At 36.2% G+C, this 17,340-nt stretch overlaps 2 protein-coding genes across 7 annotated transcripts; both read left to right on the top strand.

Moving 5' to 3' along the window:
* Nucleotides 1-420: 420 nt before the first annotated feature.
* enkd1 (enkurin domain containing 1) lies at nt 421-6,084 on the top strand. Of its 6 annotated transcripts, none has more exons than XM_038277246.1 (8): nt 421-580; nt 1,312-1,414; nt 1,878-2,117; nt 2,466-2,638; nt 2,720-2,863; nt 3,066-3,202; nt 4,810-4,946; nt 5,047-6,084. In XM_038277246.1, exons 2-8 carry the CDS (start codon nt 1,330-1,332, stop codon nt 5,205-5,207), a joined length of 1,077 nt encoding a protein of 358 aa, XP_038133174.1. In that variant the 5' UTR covers nt 421-580; nt 1,312-1,329; the 3' UTR covers nt 5,208-6,084. The 6 variants fall into 6 exon arrangements, with proteins under 6 accessions (XP_038133174.1, XP_038133175.1, XP_038133173.1 ...); XM_038277247.1 differs by having other exon boundaries at nt 422-597; nt 1,330-1,414; XM_038277245.1 differs by having other exon boundaries at nt 424-580; nt 1,330-1,414.
* A 3,264-nt stretch (nt 6,085-9,348) lies between these two features.
* polb (polymerase (DNA directed), beta) lies at nt 9,349-16,465 on the top strand. Its single transcript, XM_038277244.1, has 14 exons — nt 9,349-9,569; nt 9,837-9,894; nt 10,414-10,480; nt 11,182-11,256; nt 11,469-11,527; nt 11,619-11,668; nt 11,822-11,873; nt 11,995-12,049; nt 12,149-12,221; nt 12,307-12,377; nt 13,735-13,821; nt 14,030-14,106; nt 15,266-15,405; nt 15,494-16,465. Exons 1-14 carry the CDS (start codon nt 9,509-9,511, stop codon nt 15,586-15,588), a joined length of 1,020 nt encoding a protein of 339 aa, XP_038133172.1. The 5' UTR covers nt 9,349-9,508; the 3' UTR covers nt 15,589-16,465.
* Nucleotides 16,466-17,340: the final 875 nt, after the last annotated feature.

Below are 17,340 nucleotides of genomic sequence, written 5' to 3'. Positions count from 1 at the left end.
AAAAATACATTTCGTTTGGAACAGCTCACTGGACAACTTCATCTTTTTTAAAAAGCAGCCTTGAAAAATAGTAAAAATGTACAGTTCTAACTTTTTTCTTTTAAGTAATTGTCAATCTATGAAAAGTTAAAACATTTTGAGAGCATTACTGCTGCCACTGTCAGTATTATGGGGGGAAAATGGTAGGGGTGGCAAATTATTGGCTAAGAGTGGTCATGGCCACCCCTGGCCCCCCCTTTAGCTCCGCCCCTGGCGCAACATTGGCTTTTTGGCTCAATTAATATGCTATAAAACGTGCTCCTGCTGTCATTTTTATTTTAGATTTTTATTATGTGCGTGGAAAGGCCCCGCCCTGTCCTACACATAATAGTATGGTCCTACTACCTGGTAAACGTTGTCTGGTAGAGCAAAGTCTGAATTCCCTTCGATCGTTGCACTTCTATCTGGTCTGGATCTGACTGCGCGTGCTCCGTTGCCATGGTGAGGAACTGGACAACAAGTGCAGGGCTGATCGGCGTCAGTGGTGCGCGTGAACAAAATCCCTCAACGATAACCGATAACAACAACTCAGTTGGAAGAGGTAAACGCGGCTGTTAGGTACACTTTTCGCATCTGCGGGGTTTTAGAAAATAAAAATAGCTCTTTGTTTCTCTTAATCCATAGACAGAAGAAGAAGAAAAGAGTGTATGATGGTTAGCTTGCTTTAAAGAGAGCAAACAATGGCTGTGGTTTACGTTTAGCCGTAGAAAGCTGTTCCTTTACATCGCTATATGTTACTGTTTTTTAATATCGGTTTTATTTGTTTACATGTTAACCTTTATTCAGCCTTTAATCCACTTAGAAACTGTAATCAATTACCCTAATCGTCAGATTTAGTTACAAACCAAACATAATCACACTGCAAAAACAATCTAGAAATAAGTAAAAAAATTATTACATTAAGTCTTTTTACCATTAATTCGAGTAGGTAAATAAGATGATTTGCCAATGGTATGAGTATTTTTACTCTTAAAATAAGATAATTAGATTATATGCTCTTGAAATAAGACAATGCAATTGTGTAAATTGTCTTGTTCCATTGGAAAAGTGTCTCACTCACCTCCTCAATTCAAAATCAAATGCACTTAATAAAAAAAAAAAAAGACTTATCTAGATTTGGATTTTTTTCTAGTGCAGTAACATGTTTTATCCTAGTCATTGTAGATGTATCTATCTGGAAATATGTAAAGAATACAGTTATTGTTAGGTAAAGAAATCGGCAATCGTCCGTTTTATTTGAATGTTTCTTAACTGAAACTGTATTTCTTACAGCGGTTTCTGTCCTTTCAGATGTGTGAGGGACCTTCTAAAATATCTGGGCCAATCCCCCCAGATCCTTCTCTATTTCCGCAGTACTACAGACGACCTGTTTCAGGTACTGTAGGATGTCATCTCAAATTTATGCTCATTGGATCTTTTCATTATTATTTGAACATTTTCATTACTGTAAAGATGGATGATTTAGCAGGAATGACTTTTTTCTAGGTAGAAATATCAAAGGCAATGCTGGTTTGAAGTTAGTATGGACTGACTTGCAGGTGCTTTGATAAACAAGACAGTGTTCATTCTCCTTGAATTTCTTACATTTTGTCACATCACCAAAACGTTCAATGTATGTTGTTCATTAATTTATGCAAAGAAGCCCAATAATGTAAGTAAATATGATGTATGATTTCTTTTTTAAAGATAAACATTTGACACCTATGCATGTCTTTAGGTGTTAGAAACCTAAGGTGATTTTTTGGAAATAGCTCAAACTTAGTCGTGTTGAAGGGACAGCATCTGTTTAATCAAGTTTGAAGAAAAAAAAAAAAGACACAATAACTTTAAACTTATAGCCTCACCTCCTCCAGCTCGAGGCCGTTTGGAAGGAAACCATGATGGGACCCTGGCCTTTCTCCTGGGTCCACTTTCTCCAGACCCAGTCTTGAACCCGCACAGCTACAGTACTCGAACCCCGAGCTGCCGCCCTCGTATTGGCCCAAATGCCACTCATATTCTGGAGCGTGGTCAGAAAGGGGTTGTGGGAGAACTACTAAGACTGGACCAGTTTTCTGCAACTCCTGTTCCCAAGCATAGTAAGAGAAAAAGCCTAGCTTTATCAATCTAATTCAACTGTGTAAACTTGTAATATTAATATCTTAGTTATGTTAACATGTAAAACTGTAAATAAAGTATATGGAGCAATGGTCTAAAACTCCAATCCTCTAGGACAGGTGTCCTGCAGCCTGTAGATGTTTCCCCGCCAATATACACCTGAACTAAATGGCTAAACTCTCTTTTTAGCAAGCAGCTGTGCTCTATGTAGATGTGCTAATAATGTTGAAGCAGAGACAAAAGTTGCAGGACATAGACCGAAGAGCCTTAGACCAGTGCTTTAGTGTATTAAAATGTATTAAGACAGATTTTGTTGCTTGTCCTCGTAGAACAGAAAGTACATGACTTTGGTAAAGAGAACGTACGTCGACTCCGTGAGATCCAGAAACGCTGCAAAGAGCAGGAAGCTGAGAGAATCCAGACCCGTTCTATCCCAGTCAAAGCTCTATGGACCTCCACAAAATACCAAAACGTCCCTTCCAGGTTTATGGCACAGTTAGAGGCAAGGATTACATCTTCTCCCTGAGGTCTGAGCAAATCTTATTTTCCTTATTATGTTTGAACCTGCATTTACTTCACCTAGGTTTCTAGTCCATCAGTTAAGCCTCAGTGTCAAAAGTTCCTGAGGGCCCACTCTAAAGCAGGCTCTCCTACACTACCAAGACCTTCGACTGTGGCTTTGCAGCGCTCAGCCTCTTCCAGTTCTACACAGGACCATGACTTAATGGTAAGGTTTCACAAAGTTATTACCATACAGTCATGAAGTCAGTTTTTTTTTTTATGATGTCCTTTAATTAAAACCGTCTGAAAATATTTTTTTCCATGAAAATAACTCAGTAGGAGAGGTTAAAAAGAAGTTGATTGCAATGAGAAGATGTAGCTAGATTGATGTTTGTTGCATTATCTTCTTTTTTAAATGATGTTTTCAGGTGCGGGGTCAGACAATAGACTTTGTGAAGCATAATGCCCGGGCAGCTGGAAAAACCAACCTTCGTCGTTCACAGTCACTGACAAACCTCAAGGATAAACCAGTCCCAAGCGCAGTTAAAGGCCAGGTCCCTCTGTAGTGAGTATTTAAACCATAGTTTAACCTTCTTATAACCTGCTGTCACATAACTTATTGTAAATTACTTATGTTACATTAACTTTGTACTATTTTTACCTAATGAACATGAAAGTGTGGACTTTTTTTTAACGAGATCTTTTATCAGCATTGCTTTTTATTACTGTACTTGTCATTTCCCCAATTTACTATTTTGAAGTTCTGTTAATTTGATTCTTAGCTTTTTTGTAAACCAGGCTGAATTAAACTTACCATGCGTCCTTTATCCACCTTTTGTTATTTTCTTTGTCATAGTCATTATGGAGGACAGCAGGCCTGTTGCAATAAACAACAAATCAGTCATTTTTATGATGGATTTAAATAAGCTTGAGGATTTCGGTTTGCATGCTTCTCCTTCCTCTAACCGGATCAGATGACAAAATGTTTCACTTCAGTGCATCAGTCTCCACTAACCATTTCATGCTGCCCCTTAACAGATGAGTAGCAGGAGACAGAAAGCTTGAGAGTTTGAAAAAACGAATTTAAGTGGTTTCAAAGCTGAATGCAACAGTTGAAGTTTGGACGCACTATGGATTTAAACTGAATGACTGTGGCATTAAAACCAACATCTATCTGCACCTAAAACATAATCATCCAATGCAGTTTTCCAAGCTGGGGAAAGAAATTAGAACCTCTGATGACATCTTGACCTTGGTAGTCCAGGGTCCCTCAAGCATTTTTATAAAAAAAAAAAAAAAAAATACAAAATTGCATTGCAAAACTAGATGCCACCCATTGATACTGGTGAAAAGCTGTTTTTTTTTTTTTTAGATGTTGCAAACATTTGACTCCCAGCATTGCTCGCCTGTGAAAACATTCCTTGTATATGGCCCACTGAGACATCTGCTCTTACTGAAATCTGCTCTTTTTATTTTGTGGCACTCTTTGTTCATAAAACTTTGGAATTTTTCTCTTTTTGAGCCAAATGACTAATAATATTTAAGGGTTTATAGAAACTTCATAATCCTTTTTCTTTGGCAAAATGTCTCAGGGGCTCATATTATATGAGGGTCGGTCAGTTTGCCCAAAAGGCGAGTAGAACCAAAACAAATTCTAATTAGGGATACTACAAATTTCTTTCAAAATGATTTATTACTTTAATGAACATGACGTTTCTGTTTTTTACTACTAATTTACTGCCATGTAGTTTTCCTTTGCGCTGTGGCCTCATTCTTGGTCAGCTTCAGGGATGGCTGTAAAGTCAGTGGCTTGAACCCAGTCAACCGAGTTTCCTTGATTGAAAATGTTTTACTCATTTTCATGATGAACTGAGCCCAACTTTACTATGTTACAACTGATGGTCGGATTAATTACAGTTGATAAGTCTGTTGATACATGTAAATAGTTCTGTGGTTACATTTTTTGTAAATTGGCACAATATAGATAAAATGAACTGAATCATTAATGAAAACGATGAACTTCGTGTCAAACCCAGACTGATGTGCAACTGTCTGAAAATGTTGCTTTGAAATAGGAAGAAATTAAACAGGTTCTTATATTGGGTTCACATTGGTAAAGCGGTAATTTAACCAGAAGCTTTTCTCTACTGTTTCACTGCCGTTAAAATGCAGTCTTGAGGAAAGAAAGCAGCAATGGCGCAAAGAGGAGGAAGAAAGGAAGAGGAATGCACCTGACCCTTCCATCCCAGCGGGTCACTCATTGATGCCTGAAAGCGAGAGGCAGGAGAAACTCAAGTCCCTGAAAGACAGTAGGTCTTCTTTAAATAAACAGATCTACTGTTACCATCAGGCGGAGTGTATGCAGAAGTTCTAACATTGCAAATTCTGTTCTTCATCTCTTTCCCTTAGCCCACCGCTCATTAGTAACCGAGCTGCTCTCCCTCCCCTTAAAGACGGACAGTCTCAGTGTTCGGACACGCCGGGCTCAGCTGGATTATACGCTCTCTGAGATTGAAGAGGCCATAAAAATTTTCTCCAGGGATAAGGTTTATGTCAAACTTGATTCCTAACACACAACGAGACCTTATAAAAGAAGACAAATTTTGTTATTATATTGTTGTGGAGGAGTTTTTTTAGACAAAGAACATATTTTCTAAAGTGATATTATGAAGTTGAATTTTTGAAGTTGCGTGAAGTCATCAGCGCTCACATAAAACTATTTCTGAAGTGATATGCAATTGCTTGTGTATGAATGAAGATCTTTTGTGGATCATAAATGTGTAACCATACCTGTGAAAATTCTAGGATTTTATTACTAAAATAAAAAGGTGATCCACAATGAACAACTTACAAACCTTTTCAAAACAATAAAGTGACATTTATCCTCTAGATTCCAACAGCCTTAAGAGAGAATATGAGAAATAAAAAACCAGGAACCATTGAGTTGTAGAAGCGTACAAACTGTAACGTTTGTTGAACCACCTTTGATGTAATTTCAGTATTCAGTCTTCTTTTACAGGACTCGGCCGTCGTCGTAAATTATGGCTTAAACGAAGGGTGCAAAAGAGAAACTGCCTGGAAATGTCTACAGGGTCAGCTGAAGTGTATTTGAGATTAATCAGATTCCTTAAGATGGCTAAGGAAACTAAATGCTGTAATTAAATTGGAAGGTACATCAACAAAGCATTAGCTCAAGACTGTGCATTCTTATGCAATTAGTTTATTGCTGGTTCTTTACCAGTAGTTTTAGTTTTATTATTTTATTTTATGTGATATATATTGAAATTGTATGCATGTATAAAATGTTTTAAAAGTATTTATCAAAGTCTATTTCTATGCTTTAATTTTAAATTGTGTTTTTTTCAAAACAGATGTGCCCACTTTTAAGAGCATCTTTAAATGTAAGGTCAAGTTGAAATAAAAATTCACACTTTTTTTTTGCTGTCATTTGACTTATTTTTCTTTTTGATTACTATAACTGTTTTGCTGTATAAATTAAGTTTGTTCACTTTTACAGGTTATTAAGAGGATTTCACACTAAAACATGTCATATCTCTCAATCCTTTTGTTTTGTCACCAGAAAATTGAGAAAAAAGGGAGAAACAGCATTATTTAATGTTATAAATAAAAACAAGTGCAAACAACAGCAAATTAAAAAATCTGTGGGCTGAAAGACCTGACAGTCACAACCAAAAAAAAAGCCCAGGGCAACGTTTGTGTATCAAAAGTAAAACTTCAGCATGGAGATTTGACTAGTGACCACTGTACCATTTACATAAGAGGAATCATAATCTTTAAATCAAAATGTCCAGATTATTGTCCACATTACTATTGAGGTGCCCTCACCACCTTCATCCTACCCCCATAGTAAATGAAATACACACATGCAGTCAAATATGCATAAGAATATATTGCAAATAAAAAACATCTGTCAAGATAGAATACAGCTTGGCAACAGTAAAGTAGGTGAAACACTAACCAAGTTGCATGTAATGAGTGATATTGTAGAAATTTTCCCCATTGTTTCATTGTACTTGTCCATCTTATTCATTAGACTGTATTATATTTTCTTAAAAGCTGCCACCATTCCCAGTTCTGAGATCCAATCCTGAAATAATGGGACTTCAGCATCTTTCCACTTTCTCATTATTATCTGTTTGCCAATCAGGATGCTTGTTTGGACCCTGTTAGCCTGGGGTTGTTGTTTTTTTTCCCCCTAGTATAGTCAGTCCTTGCTAACTCCAAAATATACATAAGGATCCAAGTCCAAAAAGCTCTTACCTTTTGGGATGACCACAGTGCATGAATTAAGTCCCCTAACAGCCAGTTACACCTCCAGCATCTGCAGACCCTAGTCTAAGCAGTCTGCTGGGGTACCAGTAGTAACCATGAAAAATCTTGAACTGTATTATTCTTATTCTGATAACTCTGGAGACATGTTTAGCAATATTAATATTACCCAAAGCACCCAAATCTTTTTCCCATGTTGCTTTCAGAGCTTTGATAATATCATAGCCAGAAGTGTTTAAATGCATAAAATAAATCTGGGGTGAGGTTTGAGGTGAGTCAAAGATGGTGACCAGGAGATGTCTTAATTGAGGGAACCTCCAAAATTTATTATTGGACAGACTTAACTGCTCAATGAAGTTGCCAAAAGGCTAAGATAATCCTCCTTCGTATAAATTAATGTTTTTCTTTTGGAGTAAAAAAGCGCCTTGTCTCTTCAACGTTTTTATCAGTCTTAGATTATTAGCAATATTTTATAAGAATGCTTCTTCTTTATGTCTTCAAAAGTTGGACTCTGTTTACCACGCTTCATTAAGGTTCATCACAAACTGTAGAGCCATGACACATCACTGTGACCTGCACTCTCAGGTGGGATGACCTTCCCTCTCTACGAGAAGGCAGTGTCATTGGTACACTTTTATTTACAAGGCCCTCCTTGGATTACTGCCTTCTTATATTTGTACCTAACTTACACAGAAAAGCATGGCTTCTTATGCCATGAGATCAACGATCAGCTGTTGCTCACTGTTCCTTTTCCCTGCACAGAACTAGGGAAGAAAGCCTTTAGCTATGCAGCTCCTTCTGCGTGGAATTTTTTTCCAAGAAACTGGAAGTTTTTATCTTTAAATGCTTTTAAGTTGAAACTGAAAGAATTTGAAGCAGCCTCAATGATTTGTAATTGTTTTACTTGATACTTTTTTATGTACCTGTCATTTAATTTAACGTATCTCTGTTTTTTATGTAACTTTGCTGCTTCTTGGCCAGGACTCTCTTGAAAAAGAGGTTTTTAATCTCAATGTTTTTTGTGTTTTTTTCCCTGGTTAAATAAAGGTTAAAGAAAAATTAAAATAAAAAGACTCAGAGTAAGTATCCCTTTATTCACCGACTTTTTTTTCCAGAGTAGGGTTGTTCCAAATTCCAGAAGTCAGTGAAATATGAGTTTATCTTAAATAGACATTTTTCTCCAGAATTCCTGTATATGTGATATGATAGGATGAGATTGAGCATTTGATGGCATTCAGGCAGACAAGAGCAATGGGGTAACAACGTGTAAAATTACTATTCTATGAAGTACCATAGAGGAGCTTTTTCAGGGATATGTGTACAATGTGCCATGTTTCTTAAGCTAAAGGCAAAATAGTAAGCAGCATATTTAGAAGACCCTTACCACCTTTTTCTGTTGGTTTTTATAGTTTTTATTTTTCTATTTGCTTCCTTTGAAGTTTTTGCCGTTCCAAAATAATTTTTTACAAAGTGCTTCAAATTGTTTAAAGTATTTGGTGGGGATACCCAAGGGGAGGGATTGAAGAATGTATTTTTTTCTGGGCGCACAAACGACCTACTTTCTGATTTTTGCTCAAACATGAAATGAGAGTCATCAATGATTAGGGCATACATGACTTACTTAAATACTTCAAAATTCAAAAGCATACTACTGGCAAATGTGATTTCTGTGGAAAATATGAAACAATAGAACATGTTATACTGGAATGTCATAAATATGAAAGCGAGAGAAGATATATTAAGAGACACTTTGAATGTATTAAGGAAAAGATTAATTTAGTAGATATTTTGAGGAAGAATTTGGGGAGTAAACATATACAAATAATTATTCGATTTTTAAAGCAAAACTAAATTATTTCATAGAATTTTATTATAGAGAGGGTAAATGTGTTTATGATATAGATGGGTAGAATACAAAGTTATGTATAAGTATTTAGTTTTTTTTCTTCTCTTTTTTTCCCCCTTAAATTATATATATGTTTATTAAGTAGATAGTCCATCACGAACCACACTCCATACCAGCTAATGCTACTAAATGTTTGTTGCCAACCACCAATAAATCCAAGAGGAGGAGGAGGAAGAAGAAGAAGAACACTTTATTTACACAATTCAAAAATATAAACAATTGCCGTAAAACAAGTGTCAGTTAAACATCATTACTGAGGTAAAAACAAGTGTCAGTTAAAAAATTCTCCATCATCTGACACAGTACATAAAATGTTGTTAAAACCCCACAGCTGAATAAAATCCTTCATGTTCTGTGTGGCTCTGTGGAAGTGAAACTCCAGCCTTATTCTGGCTTTGATGTTGCACTTCCACAGAAACACGGCATCAAGTTGAAGTCCTTCCTGCAATCTGTCTCAAAGGGACAGGTAAATGGCCAGAAGAAGAAGAGAGTCATCAATGACGTGATACGCATTTTACGTAGCATGGGACGTTATTGTTCAGCGTGAGCGTATTCTGCTAAAGTGTTAGCAAGGTGCTTGCTAATAGTCCTAACAATTGAAAGAAATATTCAGTTTAGTCGTATAATAGAGCCGATTGGCTTTCAGGTGCACCTTGTTTTTTCCTGTAGTCTGCTATGAGCAAGAGGAAAGCACCACAGGAGTCCCTAAATGAGGGAATAACAGACTTTCTTGTTGGTACGTGACGATTAGTCCAGTCAGCAGTTAGTTAGCCTGACAGTGGCTATTTTTCTTTAGCGTACGAACTCCATTACAATAAAAATATATTAGTATATACTAATAAAAAATTTTCATACATATTATTTTCTGTTAAGTTTGAAGCATGTGGTTTTCTATTTGGTACACTTTCTGATACATGACGTGGTTTAAATGGCTGCTTCTGCTCTATGGTTTTAAAATTAAATGGTTCATGATTCTACGCCTTAAAGTTTCTTCTGCTTTCAGAGCTGGCCAACTACGAGAAAAATGTCAACAGAGCAATACACAAGTACAATGCATACAGGTGAGTTATTAAAAGGTGTGTTTTTTTTTTTTTTAAAGACTGAAATAATGCATTCATTTGTAGTACTAGGTTAGTGCTTTAGGGGCTGCTTTGGCCCCCAGTACAGCCAAATAAAACCTCTGCAAAAAAGACATATTTGGAAAAAAGCCAGATGGTATTCCAACCTACTGACCAAAAAGGAAATCTGAAAATATTTTATTTATGGGGTGTATGGAAGTATGTTTTTAATAACTTTCACTTAGACAAAAGAAAACAATTTTAGAAGGCATCAAGTGATCATAACTTGTATTTGTGCCTCATCTGTCTCTTATTTGTTTTCAAAGAGTTTAGAAATGGTTTGAAGTCATTCTGTTTGAATATGACTTTTTAAAAGTCTTTTACAAAATGAGCTGAAGGAGATTAAACCCTGAAGATACAAAAGAGTTCCCTCCAGCTGCCTTTTTGTATCTTCCAACTTAAAGGTGCTTACTTGCTGTATGTTGTACATTAATTTTGTCTTTGTGTCTTTAATGTGGATAGGAAAGCAGCATCCACCATTGCAAAGTATCCTAACAAGATTAAAAGTGGAGAAGAAGCCAAGAAACTGGTATGTGCTCAATTAATTTTCCAAATTGTTCCTTGTTGCTGTTGATAATAAAGTAAAAAGGAAATAATGTGTTACGTCATTGGACTATTGTATAGTGTGATATATTGTCATCAGGAGTTTGCTCATATCTGCCAAATACTCTTGCAAAAATAAAAGAAAAATTCAAGCTTGGGTATTTACCAAACATTAAAAAACGACATGAAGTTGATATATAGATTAAACTGAATATGCGCAGCACGAGCATTTATACACCCATCAAACATTTAAAAATGATCACCATGTGGAATGAACATATGAAAAATAGAATACAATCGAAAATCTTTTCATTGTCCCACAATGGGGAAATTGTGGTCACACCAATGTGGACAATAAAAAGTGTATAAAAATAACAGAATAAGTGACAGAGTTAAAAAAAGAATAAAGGTAAAGATGTTTCTTCAACACTGGTTGTAAACCTATAACCAACAACCAACAAAAACATGTTTGTGTCTGATGTTGATAGCCCTTCTCCTTTAGCTGAATGACATCCGTATAGCAGAAATACTTTGTAGTGGTAAACATGCTTGTGCTACTGAACAATTGGGTGTTGTTGTTTTTTTTAAATCCTCTAAGTGTTTTTTTTTTTCTAAACCTTTCTGTATATATTTGAATATACATATCAATATTCATACCCTGTTATGTTTGCTTTTACGCTTCAACAGGATGGAGTTGGTGCTAAAATAGCTGAAAAGATTGATGAGTTCTTGCAGACTGGCAAACTACGAAAACTGGAAAAGGTTGGTCTGGTTGTTTGGGGAATATGTCACTCCTTTTAACTTTAAATAAATGCCAAAGTTACTAATTAATACATCAGCATGCTTGCGTGGGTCATATAGGCTTGGTATTTGTAACATAACTCTACCAGCAGAGGCCCCTGCTCTCAGGGTACAATATATTTGTATGTTTTACTATTCAGCCCCAAGACTCACTGATACTTATTTTTTTCTAGATCCGAAATGATGACACCAGCTCCTCCATAAATTTCCTCACTAGAGTCACTGGAATTGGGTTAGTATGTTACCAAATATAGTGTTAAGTATGACTTTAATGCTGTATTTTATTATATAAATAAGCAAATCTCCATGGTCTTCAATTTTAGGCCTGCTGCTGCCAGAAAGTTTTTTGAAGAAGGGGTCAAGACATTGGATGGTTTGTATCACTCATACCAGATCTCATTATTCTCTTCAAACAGTTAAATTTCCATGAATAATGTTGAACCTATCCTAGAGATCTCTGTATGTTTAAAGGTTTGTTGCAGTGGACATTTAAATGTTTTTAAGATCATCTGAATTTCTTTTTTAGATTTGAAGAAGGTAGAGCACAAATTAAATCATCACCAAAAGATTGGACTCAAGTAAGTTAATCTGAATCATTAGGTTTGATATTTGCATCTTAAAACTTGAACTTGCCTTTTTTTTTTTTTTTTTAAGAGTGTACAGTGTTTATAATATTATGGTTTACTGTGCTGAATGTAGGTACTTTGAAGAATTTGAGAAAAGGATCCCAAGAGCTGAAATGGAAAAGATGGAGGTGTTTATGTTTTTCAGAATTTCTTATGTCTTTTTATAAATAATTTTATTTGTGCTGTTGTAAACCATAATCTTATGGTTGTTTTTGTTGTTGGTTAAGACTCTTATTCTGAAGGAATTGAAGAAAATTGATCCAGAATATATCGGAACAATTTGTGGAAGTTATAGAAGAGGTAATTCCCTCTAATTAATAACATTTGGTCTTTTGTTTCGAAGCAGTTTGTTGTTGCTTTTTTTTTAAATGTTTATAATTTCCAGGTGCTGCATCGAGTGGTGATATTGATATTTTGCTGACTCATCCGAATTACACTTCTCAAACAGAGAAGCAGGTAAGAACTGCACATAAATTGCTCCTTACTTGGTCTAAAGTAAAAACGTATATACACTATATTGCCAAAAGTATTTGCTCACCTGCCTTGACTCACATATGAGCTTAAGTGACATCCCGTTCCTAATCCATAGGGTTCAATATGACGTCGGTCCACCCTTTGCAGCTAGAACAGCTTCAACTCTTCTGGGAAGGCTGTCCACAAGGTTTAGGAGTGTGTTTATGGGAATTTTTGACCATTCTTCCAGAAGCGCATTTGTGAGGTCGCACACTGATGTTGGACGAGAAGGCCTGGCTCTCAGTCTCCGCTCTAATTCATCCCAAAGGTGTTCTATCGGGTTGAGGTCAGGACTCTGTGCAGGCCAGTCAAGTTCATCCACACCAGACTCTGTCATCATGTCTTTATGGACCTTGCTTTGTGCACTGGTGCACAGTCATGTTGGAAGAGGAAGGGGCCAGCTCCAAACTGTTCCCACAAAGTTGGGAGCATGGAATTGTCCAAAATGTCTTGGTATGCTGAAGCATTCAGAGTTCCTTTCACTGGAACTAAGGGGCCAAGCCCAGCTCCTGAAAAACAACCCCACACCATAATCCCCCCTCCACCAAACTTTACACTTGGCACAATGCAGTCAGACAAGTACCGTTCTCCTGGCAACCGCCAAACCCAGACCCGTCCATCAGATTGCCAGATGGAGAAGCGCGATTCGTCACTCCAGAGAACGCGTCTCCACTGCTCTAGAGTCCAGTGGCGGCGTGCTTTACACCACCGCATCCGACGCTTTGCATTGCACTTGGTGATGTATGGCTTGGATGCAGCTGCTCGACCATGGAAACCCATTCCATGAAGCTCTCTGCGCACTGTTCTTGAGCTAATCTGAAGGCCACATGAAGTTTGGAGGTCTGTAGTGATTGACTCTGCAGAAAGTTGGCGACCTCTTCGCACTATGCGCGTCAGCATCCGCTGACCCCGCTCCGTCAGTTTACGTGGCCTACCACTTCGTGGCTGAGTTGCTGTCGTTCCCAAACACTTCCATTTTCTTATAATACAGCTGACAGTTGACTGTGGAATATTTAGGAGCGAGGAAATTTCACGACTGGATTTGTTGCACAGGTGGCATCCTATCACAGTTCCACGCTGGAATTCACTGAGCTCCTGAGAGCGACCCATTCTTTCACAAATGTTTGTAAAAACAGTCTGCATGCCTAGGTGCTTGAATTTATACACCTGTGGCCATGGAAGTGATTGGAACACCTGATTCCAATAATTTGGATGGGTGAGCAAATACTTTTGGCAATATAGTGTATACATAAGTATGTAAGAACTCCACCTGTTCAGAAAAAATGTTCTCTGTTCGCAGCCTAAGCTTCTTCATGCTGTGGTCGATCATTTGGAGTCCATTGAGTTTGTGACCGACACTCTGTCCAAAGGAGACACCAAGTTCATGGTGAGGTCCCTGTTCTTTGTTTTTCTCTCCTATATGTAGTCAGCTGTATGGATCCCCATTCAATTCAAATCCAGTTCAAAACTACTTTATTGATCCCAAAGGTAAATTAAATTTGATGTTGAACTTTGTAACATAGTTATGCAATCCGTGATATGCAGCCATCCTATTTAGGGTTCGACTTGTCGAAATGTACTTCCTGTTTGTTTAGGGAGTCTGCCAGCTGCAGGGAAATGAAGATGATGATGAGGAAGAGGAAGAACATCTTCACAGGCGCATTGATATTAGGTAATATTTTTACCAACAAATATCATATCTGTTAAGCTTAAAACAACTTTTCTACAGCACAATTGCATTTCAGACTTTTAACAATGCATTCAGGTTGGACTGATGATGCATAAAATAATTTAAATTAATTTAGATATTGAGAACCAGTAAGAAATTGTGTGTTTTCTGTAATATACACTGAATCTGAATCCAAACAAGTTTCATCACACAATATACATACACCTTGCCCTACTTTAACAGGATGCAAAAAAAATCACATTTGTGGCTAATAACAATCCTCAGGCAATACATTTTAAATAGAAATGAGTTTAAAGGCATCTGGAGACCATTCAGGAAATATTTGGAAACTAGTTTTGATGTTTATTTGGAATATGGTTGTGCTATTGAAACACACAACTGTCTATGTTTTCATTTAGTTTACAAAGTTGCTGCTCCCTACTTGGATAAGCCCGTATGGTTTGTGGATTAAAAAAGAAAAAGTATGCTCAGAGGTGTGAGACATTGCCCTTTAGGGTAAGAATATCAGGCATTATGTTGGGATCGTCATGCCTAGGTTCTTTCATACCTTTCCTATCGCTGTGTTACTTACAGTGGATGGAAAGATTAACATAACTACCTTCCAAATTCTTCCACTTCACCTCAAATCCATAACTTGGATGAAACATAAACAGTTTATTGTTACGAAACAATAAGTATCCCCGAAAAAGATCCGAACTGCTTTTGAAATAAATAAAGCAGGCTTAGACTGTGGCAAATTATTTCAAATTATATTTGAACTGTGGTTATAAAACCTGTTACATGTCAGGAAAAACCAACAGATGTGAATGAATTTGTTTATTCTTGGATTTATGTTGACTGTATGTTTGCTTGTCATTGTTTATAACTACTTCACCAAAACAAATTCCTGGTATGAGTAAAAAACACTCCTTGGCAACAAAGCATTTCTTTATAGTAATTGTCTTACTATGATGATTATAACAATTAAAACATACAGTAATAAATCAGTGGAGGAACCTCTTACCTTTTAATTTACTTAACAGACCTTGTCTTTTATGACATTTATATATATTGCGGAACTTTTGCACTTGAACTTCCGTGTTGAATTAAATAAATCGTATTTTCATCATTTTAACCAAAATTGGCCTTTTTATGTTCCAAGGTTAATTCCTAAGGATCAGTACTACTGTGGAGTTCTGTATTTCACTGGAAGTGACATCTTTAATAAGAACATGAGGACTCATGCGCTGGAGAAGGGCTTCACTCTGAATGAGTATACCATCAGACCACTTGGTGTCACTGGTCAGTCTGACAACAGCACCTATATAGGCTTTCTGTTTCACTCCAGCCAAGAGCCATTTACTGATTTCTAATAATGTTTTCATTGCAGGTATTGCAGGAGAGCCTTTGTTGGTGGATAGTGAGAGAGACATCTTTGATTACATCCAGTACAGATACAGGGAACCCAAGGATCGCAGCGAGTGAAGAAAATCTAAAGTGGTTCTGCAAACATGAATTACAAAAAAAGGATCTTGTTTGTTTTTTTTTTACTCTTTTACCACTTTTACTATTCACTCATTACGCTGAAAAAGAGCAATAATGGAAAGATTTATTTCTTAGAGTTGGATCTTTTTCTTAACTTAAATTGAAGTGATCTTCACATCCTGGTCTTGGTATTTATTTATGCTTCACCGTCCTGTCCTATGGAAGTACTTCTGCTGTATTTTGGGGCTTTACTTCATATCAGCTATAGTTTTATGTCCCTCATTTTCAGACTGTTTATTGTAAACCTAAAAGGGGAGTTACATTTTTATATATAAAAAAAAACACTTCTAAGTGGATTGTCTTTGTTACATTTTTGTTTGATTCGTTTATATGCATGTTTTTGCATTTCATTATGGCCTTTTATAAGTGTTTTAGTTTGAAGTTCTTTAGATTAGGGACCTTGAAAATGTTACAGCATCATGCTCTGTAATTGATTATTGGACTAGGCTCTTGATTATAGATAGTTTCAAGAAGCCGCTGAGTGGGTCTATTTATATAAATTTGAATATGGTGAACTGTAGTTTATTCAATCTATTATAAGTGATTAAAAAACCTCAACACACATCATTTTGGATTATGGCAAAATGTGATATTTTTCCAGGAAATGGGCAGCAGATGGACATGAAATAATAAATTAGGGTTGCCTTTAGTTTGTGTTGGGATCTCTAAAAAATATGTTGAATGTTACTGATGAAGAAAATGGGATGTCTGAAGCATTGCTTATTGTCAGTCACTCATTTAGAATAGAATAATCCTTTGGGTGTTTGTTAAATAATAATGCTGGGTAATTGTTTGCGAAATAAACAATAAATCCAAACAGTTGTATTTTCCATTTACTACATTTTTTATCATGATGGTTCCACTTTGTGCTCTTGACCTCAAACCTCCAACATTGGTCTTAAGTATTAATATATTCTAGTGTTTGCTACCAGGTCCCCACAGAGCTGTATGGCATGAGGAAATTCAGCCATTTGTTTCAAGTGATTTGCAGATGTCTGTAACCTCCATCCTTTCTGTGGAAGTGATAGTATTTCTATGCTAAGCAGGAAATGTATACACTGCTAAGCTAAAGTAAAAAATGTGATTTGGGTATTTGGATGACTAAGATGACTACTATTTTTTTTCATAGTATTGTGTTCCATTGTAAACAAAGTAATCTCTGAAGATAAAATCTCCCACCACTGCTTTTTATTCCAATATAATAGAGATGCACGTAAAAGTCTAATTTATTCATCCAAGAATAATCCAATTATTTTGTAATCTCAATTTTATCCATGCATCCAGTTAAATCATCCATCCATTAATCAATTCTCATTCACCAATTTTTCAAACAGTTCTAAGTCTCTGTTCCCATTCATCCATCAATCTGTTTCATCCATGAATTTATTTACCTGTCAATCTATTATTTATCTGTCCATCTATCGATCTCATTTTAGCTGAACTTTCTGCCATTCTGTAAGGTTTCATTGATTCTTAAGTAATTTTCTGAGATTATTTAAAGCCTGAGATAAAAGAATGGAAAGTACTGAAATTTAACCTGTAAAAATTACATTGAACCCTAAAATGAAAAATTTCAATGTAATTCTAAATTGGTGTATTTTATTTACAGACCATGCGGAACTGAAAAGTAATAGCTTTTTTTTTTTCTCAAAATATCCCGTTTTGAATCTATGTAATTATATCAATCTATGT

Source organism: Cyprinodon tularosa, unplaced genomic scaffold, assembly GCF_016077235.1.
Source record: "Cyprinodon tularosa strain WSP-4 unplaced genomic scaffold, ASM1607723v1 ctg130, whole genome shotgun sequence".
NCBI lineage: Eukaryota > Metazoa > Chordata > Actinopteri > Cyprinodontiformes > Cyprinodontidae > Cyprinodon > Cyprinodon tularosa.
Note: the sequence above shows the minus strand (reverse complement) of the source record. Positions and strands in the feature narration are given on the sequence as shown.

Bases quoted from the DNA above. Each gene is read 5' to 3' on its own strand.
- polb (XM_038277244.1), top strand. From the start codon at position 9,509: ATGAGCAAGAGGAAAGCACCACAGGAGTCCCTAAATGAGGGAATAACA. The intron at 9,570-9,836 runs GTACGTGACGAT...TTCTGCTTTCAG, and splicing joins AATAACAGACTTTCTTGTTG to AGCTGGCCAACTACGAGAAA. The intron at 15,406-15,493 runs GTCAGTCTGACA...TTTTCATTGCAG, and splicing joins CAGACCACTTGGTGTCACTG to GTATTGCAGGAGAGCCTTTG.
- enkd1 (XM_038277246.1), top strand. From the start codon at position 1,330: ATGTGTGAGGGACCTTCTAAAATATCTGGGCCAATCCCCCCAGATCCT. The intron at 2,118-2,465 runs GTAAGAGAAAAA...TTGTCCTCGTAG, and splicing joins AACTCCTGTTCCCAAGCATA to AACAGAAAGTACATGACTTT. The intron at 3,203-4,809 runs GTGAGTATTTAA...GTTAAAATGCAG, and splicing joins AAAGGCCAGGTCCCTCTGTA to TCTTGAGGAAAGAAAGCAGC.